Raw genomic sequence first — 12,346 nt, 5'->3', positions numbered from 1 at the left:
AAAGAGGTGACAGGAACAAAGATTTTAAGAGGAGCTGGGGATCAAAACAGGACACAAAGAGCACGTTGGACAGGAAAAAACAGAGGAGTGGAAAGGTAAAATAAGGGTGAAAAACAAGAAGTGGAATGGTCAGGATAGTCTTGATGATTCAAATCCCCACTGTTCCAGTCTAAATTTTAAAGGATGCCAAGCCCCAGTTTGAACCTAAAGCTTGTACCCCATATATCGATAAAAACTAAGTCTAAAACAAATTGAGCAATCTGGTTGACTTCTTCTTTCACGTATGCATATCACGACACAAAGAACACAGGGACAAAAGTTTTACTTGTTTAGAAGATGGATTGTGACAAGATTTAAAGTTCTTGGGATCTTTTAGACAAGCTCATCCTTTGTTTAACCTCAGGGCTTGTAGGTTCTCCTGAAATACTTCATTTCTCTTCTTACTCCTGAGAAATGAGTAGAAAAAAATGCAGCTGAAGTTCACTTTTAATTAGCTGCAGTCTAAGTTTAGGTGGGTATATCAAAACGAAAATACAAACTAGAAATACGGAACAATGGCTTTTACAGAGGACATTCGTAAATGCATGTTCTGTCTGTGCGTGTGTGTGAAAATGAAATTTGTTAAAAATAAGAATGGAGTGGTTAATGTTGTCAAAATACACCAAGGTCTTTAAACTTTGTAGATTCCAATCCACTGAAAATTTTCCACTTTTTAATCAGACACTAGTCTGATGCGCAGTGCAGTGCTGCCCCTGCCCCCCTTGCTTCTGCCCACTGCCAGTCAGTTGGTTGGTTGAAAGACTGCTACTGCACTTTTTCCTTGCTTACAAGAAAGTCAAATTGAGCTGTTTGGAATAGTTTCTAGTCATGGCTTTTGACATTTAAGCCCTAATAACAACTGGGGCACAGTGCTCTGTGACGATGTCGGGGCACCTAAAATAAGGGACCACTAGGTACATGTCCATGAAGACCAAGGTACAGCAGAAGCTAGCAATCTCCCAGTGATTAGAGCTTTTGACCCCAGATTAAAGATATGTTGTCAGCTAAAGAAAAAAATTTTTTATCTGTAAAGACAGTTCCAACAATTCTGGAGTAATAGATGAACCTAACAATAATAGAAATAAGAAGTGAGTTTTTATTTTACACAAACTGTAGGTAAATCATTTTTTATTAACTTATTTTGGGTTTGCCACTCTTCTTTCTTTTGCCTCTTGCCTTGTGGGATGAATGCTGCGCAGGCCGTCTCCAATGTGGAGGCTGCCTAATGTAGGATTTGTACGGCATTGTGACTTACTAGGGTTGGGGGGGAAAAGGGTGCAGCTCTTGCAGTGGATGATCTCCTTCACAACTGGTACATCCTGGGAGACTGGTGCAGGCACCATGCCGAGACCGGGCATCATGGGATTTATGGGGGTGATTCCAGCCATCATGCCAAGATTAGGATCAAAATCTAGAAGCAAGGAAGAAACAGAAATGTGAACAAACAGAAATTTACTAACACAACATAGAACGCTGGCCCAAAATCACTTTAACCCGAACAGAACCTATTACATTGCATTTCAAACTGTGCTTTTTCCCTTTGTGAATCTTTAGCCAACATCATTGACCCAGCAGCAGCCTACACTTAATGGCAAACACAGCCCCCTCATGAATAAATCATCTGCTAAACAACATGCATATTTTAAGACGTTTTCACTGAGTCACTCCTTCTCTGTCACCCCAGCTGTTTGAATGATGAACTCATAGATAATGTAGTTGAGTCTGAAACCTAAATCACAGATAAGATTTTTTTGCAATATTGATTTACAAGGTGGGGTGTGAAAACATGGACACAAGCACACGCATATAAACAACGTTGGCATCCAAAGCAGCCACACAGGCTTTTAAGTGCATTTGCCTGTAAGGAACGATGTGAAATGAGTATGAGCCTCGGCTTCACCTGCAAAGGATTTGGAGCTGACATTTATAAGACAGGTTGCTTAATGTGAACGCACCTGCGTGCGAGCATGCAGGAGCACCGGTCACTAAAACCAATCCTTCACCAGAAATTATGTGCAAACTGAGGGGAAAGAAGGAAACTACTTTACAGAATGTGGTATTTGCTGACTGCGAGTGAAAGTCGATGGAATCAGTATCATGATATGCATAAATAAAAACTAACATGATGAATCAGACGCATCAAAACAAGCACCTTTTAATTATTTATTTTAGCTTGGCTGTGAAACTGCAGACGTAGGTTATTAAATGCTATCTGGAAAGCAACAGCAGAGAGAATGAGACCCTCACACCTTCAATATTAGACTAATCAGAATAAATAATGCTAAAGCAGGTTGCGTAAAACAGCAAAGCAGTGTACAAAACACAATAACACAATTGGAAAATAATTGTAGATCAATCCACAAAGAATTTTTAGGAACATAATTTAAATGTTACCTTAAATTACAGTAAATAGATTTGGTTGTTATTGGAGCAAATACTGACAGCGCATTCTCATCCATTTTCTTTTTTTGGTTAGATTTGTGCTCTGTTAAAATATATTTAGTAAAGTTTTTTCAGCATAAACTCTCTTTCATTTCAATCTTGTAAATAACGCATACATGCTGACTGCAGTAGCTATTCCGCTGTACTTTACCCATTAATTTCATAATTACTACTCTTCCACTTAAACAGCATACATGTCAGCCCACATGTTGCAATTACGATAGAAAAGGTTGTCTTTTTATTTCCCACCCTAACATAAAGTACTGAGCAAACACCAAAGAACAACACAACCATTCTCACTTAGATTTAAAGATGTGTCTTAATTTTTTTGAAGAATCCTATAATTGATGTGTTCTTCCTTGCAGTATCACCTTCGGCCCTTACTTTGGATCAAAGCATACATTTTTAAACAGCAAAGGTCTAAAACAAACTAACTGATGGAGACCATCAACTTAGAAAAAGTGCCCCAAGGGTACAGCCATGAACTTCAATGTATTTTATTGGGGTTTTATGTAACAGATTAAGACAAAGTAGTGCATGAAGTGGAAGAAAGACGATACATGGTTTGAATTTTTTTTGTTTTGTTTGCATTTCATTGGGCTCATAGCATAATTGCCTATGTCAAAGTTTCAAGAAAACAAGAAAAAACACATTTTTCATTAAGCACATTATATTTTATTAGGGTTACTTGTGCAAGAGAGAAGTCATTGATAAAAGAAAACCCTGATTAAAATTTTTCACAATGCCATGCAGGGCACACAGCAAACAGGTGGAAGAAGGTGCTCTGATCAGATGACACCAAATTTACACTGTTTGGCAACATGCAAAACACCATGGCTGAAAATGAGACCCCGTCATCTGAAATACATCACGCTGTGGTCATGCTTTTCTTCAGCAGGGACAGGGAAGCTGGTAGGGAAGGAGAGGGTGTTCTAAAAAAACAGGGCAACAATGAAATAAAAACCTGTTAGAGGCTGCAGAAGACTTAAAACCAAGGTAGACGTTTAACTTCCAGCAGGACGACGACAGACAAATATATAAAAACATACAAAATGGAATGGTTTAGATTAAAGCATATTCATGTGTTAGAACGGCCCAGTTAAAGCACAGACCGCAAAACCAATTGAAAATATGTGGCAAAACATACAGATTAAAATTCAGAGATATTCTTTGTCTAATCTGCATGAGCCAGAGCTATTTTGCAAAATTGACTTTAATTTACTAAGCAGGTGGAGACATAAAATAATAATAATAAAAACAATATGCATTATTTTATTTCCACTTAATTATACATAACGTTTTCTTGCTCTAGCGCATATAGTTAAATAAAACAGACTGATGTTTGTGGTTACAATATGACAAAATATAAAAACTAAGGAGTGTGAAGGATTTTGAAAAGAACTGTAAGCCTAATAAAAAGATACAGTTAGGCAACTCTCATTCCTTTAAAACTCACAACACTAATACTGTAAAAATATCTCTCCGGAAATGATTGAGAGATGGTGTTTACCACAGCATATTTTATATTCCATTTGAAAACCCTAAGTAGAAGCTTAAGAAATAGGTTTTTATGCTGGCATAATGGTCTCTTGTCTCCTCTGTTGTCTTGTCTGGGTGCTTAAATGTCTAGCAAAAAGCTGTTTTCAAAGCTTGGATCAGTATTGGTGGAAAAGCTCTTGTTAAACAAATTTTCTTGTCTGGTTAGTTCACCAAACATGTATATGGACTTTACTTTGCTCCTTTATTGTGCTCAAAAGAAGACATTTTACACAAAGAGAGCACTGGCTGAGCAAGTTCAACCTCGTTTTAAATCCCCATTGAATTATTTCCACTAGATACCAAAAAGAACTTGACTTAACATCTGAACTAGGAATACAAAGTATAGGAGTGTTTTTAGTGCCTAACGTGACTTTTAAATCCAAGGTTTACACATGTTAAATTTTGTGCTCTACCTTTGTTCATACATTTTTATTTCTCACAAGGTGTCTACTAAGTTTTCCATTATAAACATTTTCTAGACTTTGTGGGTGATTTTTTAACTATCCTGGGCTTTTGAGTAGAACACCTTTCTCTTACAATAGCTTGTTTTTTTGTGTGTATGTTACACAAATCAAGAAGCAACATGAAGCTGGAGCCGACTTCCAGTTCAGCTGTATGGAAAATGACAATCTCATTTCATTTATTTTTTCTTTTGTCCCAGTTTAAAACCCTGATCCAAGATGGTTTTGGGGTTGGAAGACAACCTAAGTTCAGAGACAAAGTGTGTAATTTAATTTAAATATAAATCAATGTGGGCTTTAAATTCATTTAGATAATTAAAAAAGGAATTGTAAAATGTAAGTTGTTTCACACTTATCCCAACCTGGAAAATGAATGCGCATTAGCCTTGTTTTACGTTAGTTTTATTTCTCTATCTCCACTTTAAACTGCAGAAAATACAACAGTGGGCTTTGATTATTTTAACCTTCAAAGACAGTAAAGTACCTATTTGGCTTAAATGGATCCAGAAACACTTCCTGCAAACCAATTTTCTTTAAGCACGCTGCAACATAAATAAATTGATGAGTTAAATGACAGAGAGTGAGGCAGAATAAAGAAATATACGCACTCCTAAAGACACAGATTAGTGTGCCTGGAAAAGGACAGGATGAAATAATATACTAAGACAGATAAAACTGGCTGAAGGACAAAACTGGGAGGAAAGAGACAGAATTGAGATGAAAAAAGCAAGTACTTTATGGGAAAAAAATGAGCCCATCAAGTAAGATTAAAAGAAAATGAATGAAAACTACATATCTACTGATGACCTCAGCATCAGTCTCTAACCAGGTGTGAGAGGAACTGGATAAGTATCTTTGTTGCTAGGCGATTGATTGCTCCTTCTCGTTGTAAAAAGAAAAGAAAGACGGAAGAAAGGAGAGAAAATAAGAAGTGGTGGACTGAGAAAGCGAGGAAAACCAAATATTAGATTCCAACACCAAAAGTAGTGTTGTGGGAGGTTACCCAAAGAAAACATTGTAAACAGACCTTGGAAGACACGTTTTATTGTCTGACACACCACTGCTCCAGTGGCGTAAAGAGGATATATGCTTATGAGTTCCTACATCGATGGAAAGCAAACTAGATTTCAGAGCACATGGAGAAAACGATCTGGTTACATCAGGGTACTATTTCACAGCGTTGCTGCTCATTTCACCACTAAAGAGAGTGTTTGAGTGTTGGTGTGCGTTTGTTCGGCTGTGTATTTATCCCCGGCCATTAAAAGCTTGAGACCTGAAGCAAAAATGTAGCCAAGCTGTGTGTAATAAAGGAGATTATTTACTTCTTCCTCAGGATTCCCAGCCTCACCACACTTCTCTCATCTCCATTTTCAACAAAATAGCTGGAGGACACTTTTCATCACTGACAATCCATTATTTCTTTCTCCTTCAGTAACAACTCATTATAATGCATGCTGTAAGTGGACACAGATGAGCATGTAGTTTTCTGCTTTAATAGCTCCTCTTACTGTTGGGATTTGCTGCTGTGATCCGGATTTGAATTTTGAAATGTTTCACGGTCCAGAATGATCACATGCAGCTGTTGTTTTCATTTCTTCCGTTTACAGTTCTGGTTGATATTGATGCATACCTCTACTGTCAGTTAGGTCTGGTGGGTCATATAACAGAAAAAAGTAGGATAAGAAGGACTTTAAGGTGCTAATCCCTTTAAAATGAAACAAAACAACCAGTTATATTGCTGTTGTTGAAAGGTGGAAAGGTCTGTCATTTTTGGGGCTTTACCAAGAGAAATTGAGACGTTGCTATTATAAGATAAACATTACAAGTGTCTTTCAGCTGCCTCCTGACAACTGGCATACTGCTTAGTATAATCTTAATAAACTTTATGAAAATTGGAAATCTATCTTCCAGGAAAAACCTCGTTGTTGCATTTCTTTTGAAAAGTCTAGGAAAGTTTGGAAGTTTCTGAGTTTTGCATTTTCCAGGTGTGAACAAGTATTGGAAAAGAAACCAGAGTGCAGAAAATATTTGCATTTTCCAGGCCATCTTTAATGCTGTTTTTATATTAAAGAGGTCATGTGACCTTATACAGTCATGGTTAAAATGTTTCCATGACTTACAATACAACCAGAGGAAAAAGTAAGTACAAATTAAGAGACCACTTGTATAAAAGCAGGAGTCTGGACAGCTTGCTGCTCTGGAGCGTACTAGTGTCTGCTAACAGAAACTCAATGAGAAAAGACATAATCATGGACCTTGGATAACTAACGCTGTTGTTTGTCATTCTTAGACATTATATCGCCCATTTTCAAAAATTTGCCATTGTTCTAGAATGATAAAGATTATTCAAAAGTGAAAAACATTTAGGATACCTCCAATCTTCACAGGTATGGAAATTGTCTAATTATTAGTCTAATTAGTTTATTGCATATAACAACCCATATGTATTGAGTTTAAATACAATTCAATAAATTACTGTTTATAATGCTCTTGAAACTCTGCCTGTCAGTTTTTATAAAGATTTTTTCTTAATGTTTTGTTGTAGTATTGTGACTCTGCTCCGTTTAACTTAGTGATTTTCAGGATGCTTATTGTAATTGTTGGATTCTGCAATTTTGTTTATGTTTTACACATTAATAATCATAGTCCTTCACTTTGCATGCTAAATGGTAGGGTTAATGAGAAAAAAGAATGAATAAGTAAGCCTGTTCGGATGAGTTGTCAAGAAAAAGTATCTTCTCTCTAGTAAGAACACGGCAGCTCAGCTAAGTTTCAGTTAAGTGAACCATTGGACCTCAGGAACAATGTCCTTTGGACAAATAAGGCCTAAGTAAAAATTTACTTTATACCAACTGTCATGCATGGTGGTGAAGGGGTGATGATTTAGGTTGTGTTCGCAAACATAGACCTGGGCACCTTGCACTTACTGAGTCCACCATAAACGTCTCTATATACTCTAAGTATTCTAGTCAACTGTGAGGACATCTGTCCGACATCTAAAGTTTAGTCAAAGTAAAAGGTCACCAACATGAAAGTGATCCCAAACACAGCAGAAAATCTACAACAGAATGACTAAGAAAGAAAACATTCAAGGTGTTGAAATGCCCCAGCCAAAATCCTGACCTCAACCCAATTTAAATGTTGTGATGGGACCCTATAGAGAGCTGTGCAAACCTCAATGAACTGAAGAAGCATTGTAAAAAACAGTGAGACAAAATTGCTCCATAAGGATGTGAGAAAGTAATAGGTACAGATGAAATGGATACCTTCAGTGGCTCATGTGCTTTGATAAGCTATTGAATAATAGGGTCCCCATGCATGCAAAATCACATCAGCTGTGGCTGTGAGGTTAAGAAGTTGTTTATTAGTGCAAAATTATATTAGCTGAAACAGTTTTTCTTACAATCTAACCTAGAGGATACTTATTATAATTTAGAGCAGGGGTTCACAAACATTTCAGCCTGTGACACCCAAAATAATAGTGCCAGAGACTGGTGACCCTCTAACAATACATTTAATTATTACACTTTATTTATTTATTAAATAAAAATTTGTAGAGGTAAATAAGTATATGTATTTTTATGTAAATTTATTTAAAAGAAATGACATTTAATTATTTAATGGGACACAGTAATTTAATTGCAGATTTCATAATTTAATGGTCCATTATTTAATAATGTATTGGTACATTTATTTATTTCATGGGACATTTGCATACATTTGTTTCACAATATATTTATTTATTTAACTTTTTTCCTTTTGGCCCTCCATACACCTCAGGGGTTACATCAGAATGACTCAGAAAATCATCTCGCAACCCTCTACTTGGTGTCTCATGACCCCCCGTGGGGTCCCGACCTCCACTTTGGGAACCCCTGATTTACAGTACTGTAAATAGGCTTGTCAAAACAATCAACATTTTATATAATCAATACTAGAAAAATTAATTATTCAAAGTTACTCATTTGCCTCACTTCTTCGGGCAGCAGCACTGCAACATCAGAGAAACTCAGCCCCTTCCCTTCCTGCAGCCTACATGGGGCTTACATGGGGAGAACATCCTGAAAATAAATATGCAAACAAAGGAGCTGTTTGGAGGTATTTACCCAATAAGGCTGAAGGACAAGAAAAAAATATGCCGAGCGATGCCTAATGCTAGCTGCCCTTGGGCTACAAATGACACTGATTTTGGAGAGCAACTTAAAAAGGTTAGTAAACTCCTGTGCCCTGAAATAGTAAACCTCCCTGACGACATAAGCTAATGCTATCTGTTTAAACATTAGCTTCATGGACATGAACAGCCCGATGATGGCGTTCTGTCATTCTGAGCTCCACGGCTGAGATACAATGCTCCGTTCTACAGCGACATGAATTAATGCAGCAAAATGTTTATCAGCTTGGTTGGCTACTAAAAAGTAAAGCAATACTACGTGTTATCTTGTCACCTGTTTTGCCAAACAGGGAAGTGACCCTCAAATCATATATTTTTTCCTAATGAGGGCTGAACTGACCCCTACTTGTTGGTACTGTATTTAGAAAGATGTATTAAAAATCTTGTTACTATGATCACAAACTAGAGAATTCTTCACCTAAAACAGCAGGTGGATATGCTTGAAGCAATACAGAAAGCAATAATCATTCATAAAACCCACAAATACAGCTGCTTATTCCTGCATTACTTAGAGCATTCCAGTTTTATATACAAAATGAAATAAGACATGTTGAATGTAGAATGTCAACATGTTGCTGCTGCCATCTTTCAGTTGTTCTACCTTTAACACCTGTGTAGGAAGTAGAAGAATATGTCTGTTCACTGTGAAACTGAAGTCAAATTCCCCATTGGTGCACACAATCAGGGCCAATATAGCTGATTCTGACTAAAAAAGTGGACAATCAAATAGGTGTTTCAGAAAATATTTTCTGGAGATCAAAGTTCAAATACTAAGCATCGACATAAAACAAATTTTATTGGCAATTTTCTTTTATGGTTTTCTTCGGAAAGTGGTTGAAATGACTATATTGCTTTTCTTAGCATGCTCACTCATGTAATAGCAATGTCTTGGATAATATTTTACCTGGTTCATTTATTGGCTGTCATCATTTACTGTTTCCCCTAAATAGAGTAAGCCCTCTGACATAAACTGCATTGCAAGAGATTAATAAGACTTTAAAATCTATTAATCAATGTTGTAATTAGATTTAGTACTGATTGTGTGGGGGAAGAGTGAGGTTAATAAGCAGGATCTACCACTTAACATAAACAGGAGATAAACAAGCAGTTGTAGGCAATTGTTGCATAAAGCTAAAGAGAAAGAAAAAGGGGAATCCAAACGTCTCAATGAAACTTTGTAGTAGCACAGAAAGTAAATCTTTCACACATTTTACTACATAATAGAATTACTGCAGCCAAAAGTAGACTCAGTAACTGCTAGATTTCCAACAGGCAAAGCCTCTGGAACAAAATATTCTTGGAAAAATGTGCTGTATTTAAAGTAGTTAATCACTTGGCTTTCTGAAGGTTAAATGGTCTGCTCAATGCCGTTTGCTTCACTCATTCAGGAAAAGATAAGGATAAACATAAAAAATGAATAGTAATATCATAGGACTAAACAGATGAAACTGTTGCCTCTTAAAGAAACTCATTAATGAACTAATCAATACAGGCAGGTCTTAACAATCGATGCCTTTTGAATAATTCACTTTATATATAAGCTCAACTGCTAGCCATTATTCTGTGCATTTATAGTGAGAGAGGAGGGATGTGTTAGTCCACCTTTGTAGAAACTCCACAGAGAGGTAAAGAGCATAGAGCTTCTCTTGAAGGAGAACAATAAAAGAAACCTGGGGGTGGTTCCACCTACACGTGGCCACGCATCTGTCTGATCCTTTTTACCGCGCTTGTCAGTGAGCTTTCTTTTGTATTTTCTGTCATATTGGAAAACTGAAACTCGCAAATACACCGTCTTGCTCTGAAATACGCTAACGGACACATATATATAACTGCCTCTGAGACTACTACACTCATGCTTTTTCTTTCTTGTTCCTTTTGATCATGTCCTTTTGATGTTAAACTCTGTCTTGGAGGTCTGTTCAAAGTAATTGCATTTTGAGTAGCCTGTAAATCAGGATGTGAAGACAGAAAAAAATAAAATGTACTTTAAAAAAAGGGGACTTGATTGTGTTAAGCCCTGAGCTATTAATGTCATCGTCTTCACTCCTCCCCTTTCCCCTCCTCTGATTTCCAGGGTAAGCGTCCCTTCTAGCTCTCTGCAGTGGGTGGGAGGTTGAAGGGAAGACAGGCATTTGCTGCGAGGGGTTCTGAATAATATTCTCTAATGAGGCGAGATAGCCATGCCACCTGGAACAATGCCAGATGAAGCCTCTCACAATCTCTGCCAGGAGTCACCATCTCTGTTTTTTCATTTGAACATCTCCAGCCTAATTTCTTTTTATTGGAATCTTTCGGTTGCCGTTGCCCAGAGGCTAAGAGAAAAACTTTCCTTCTGTCAAAAAAGTTACACCATTGCCTGAATTTATTACATCTAAATAAGACTCAACCTTTTTATATCTCCCTGCAGAATCTTTATTCTGTGCCTGACACATAAACCTTTAACTATAACCAGCCTTCAATGGGAAAACATGGCTGTCGTAAATGTAGTACGCTCAGAAAAGTCCCATTTCAATAGCTGTAAAGCTGCTCCTCCGTTTCTTTCTGACATACTGCATGCACTAGGTGAGGAGATCTTCCACCAACATACAGCCACACAACCCTGGCTTCAGACCTGAGCAGTTCCTGACCAAGTCACTTCAGGTTGATGGGGTGTTCATTAGCTTTAAGACAAAGCATCCAAATTTTCAGAAATAATTGCATGAAATATAGCACAGTTGTTTAAAAATTTATAGTCATCAACTATGTCATAGTAATTAGAATAAAGAGAAATAACACTTGAGCTATATTACTATGTATATAAGAAATCTATAGCACAGGTTCACATTTTAAGTTGAAATTACATAAATAAATTACATTTTTGATTACATGCAAATTTATTGAGATGCACTGCTGATGTTAAACCAGGTAAACACATGTGTGGGAATGACCCATTAAACACGTGTGAAAGGGACTTTATCAATGAGTGCCTAATGATGCATGACATTAGCTTTCCACATATTTCATTGCATTCAGAGCATTGGGGTTTGCAGCGACTGTGGAGAACAGATGAGGGCGAGTGGGATGTAAGAGACAAAAGGGGTGCTTGTTTATTCAGTGAACACTTGACAGCCCCAGGAAGCTGCTTATCTATTCTCCAGAGTGTCTGAGCACGTGTGGGTCCATGCAAAACTATGTGTATATATATTAATTCCAATAACTTGAAAAATAAGTGCTTTCCTCATGTTGGAGTGTGTCTGTGTCAGCCAAGACTTTAATAATTTTACTGCAGAGCCGGGTTGAAAAGCAAGTAAGCTTTTTACACTGAAATCAAAGCTATGATTCTAGTAAGACTTATATCTGAGGATAGCATTGCTGCTGAGACACTTTATACATATTAGGGTGTTATTGAATTGAGTTTGCTGTTTAACCAAGATAATTGTACAATGTTCTCCACTTATTTACAGAAAAATAAAATAAATGTAGGTACAGTATATGGGAGTCAAATATGATAATATAGGTTATCTAGTTTTTTCCAGGTTTTACCTATTTTAAATGTAACTACAAGTCAGAAAAAAACACCGAAAAAGATTTCAAACAGATGAAGTCAAAATGCTAAGTGAAAACTAAGTGGAGCTTAGCAGCTTCAGTAGGATTTAGGAGAAAAACTAGCTGCCTGGGGGTACATGCATAAAGGAGTGTACAACTTTTATGCTAA

At 36.9% G+C, this 12,346-nt stretch overlaps 1 protein-coding gene across 14 annotated transcripts in view; it reads right to left on the bottom strand.

Moving 5' to 3' along the window:
• Nucleotides 1-12,346, bottom strand: part of enox2 (ecto-NOX disulfide-thiol exchanger 2) — a 251,385-nt gene that overhangs the window by 56,172 nt on the left and 182,867 nt on the right. For all 14 annotated transcript variants that reach the window (XM_047354595.1, XM_047354597.1, XM_047354593.1 and 11 more), the window contains one exon: nucleotides 1,295-1,450. In XM_047354595.1, coding sequence (XP_047210551.1) covers nucleotides 1,295-1,450 — 156 coding nt within the window. The remainder of the gene's footprint in view (nucleotides 1-1,294; nucleotides 1,451-12,346) is intronic.

This window comes from Girardinichthys multiradiatus, chromosome 23, assembly GCF_021462225.1.
Source record: "Girardinichthys multiradiatus isolate DD_20200921_A chromosome 23, DD_fGirMul_XY1, whole genome shotgun sequence".
NCBI lineage: Eukaryota > Metazoa > Chordata > Actinopteri > Cyprinodontiformes > Goodeidae > Girardinichthys > Girardinichthys multiradiatus.
The sequence above is the reverse complement of the archived record's forward strand: the minus strand, read 5'-3'. Positions and strand labels throughout refer to the sequence as shown.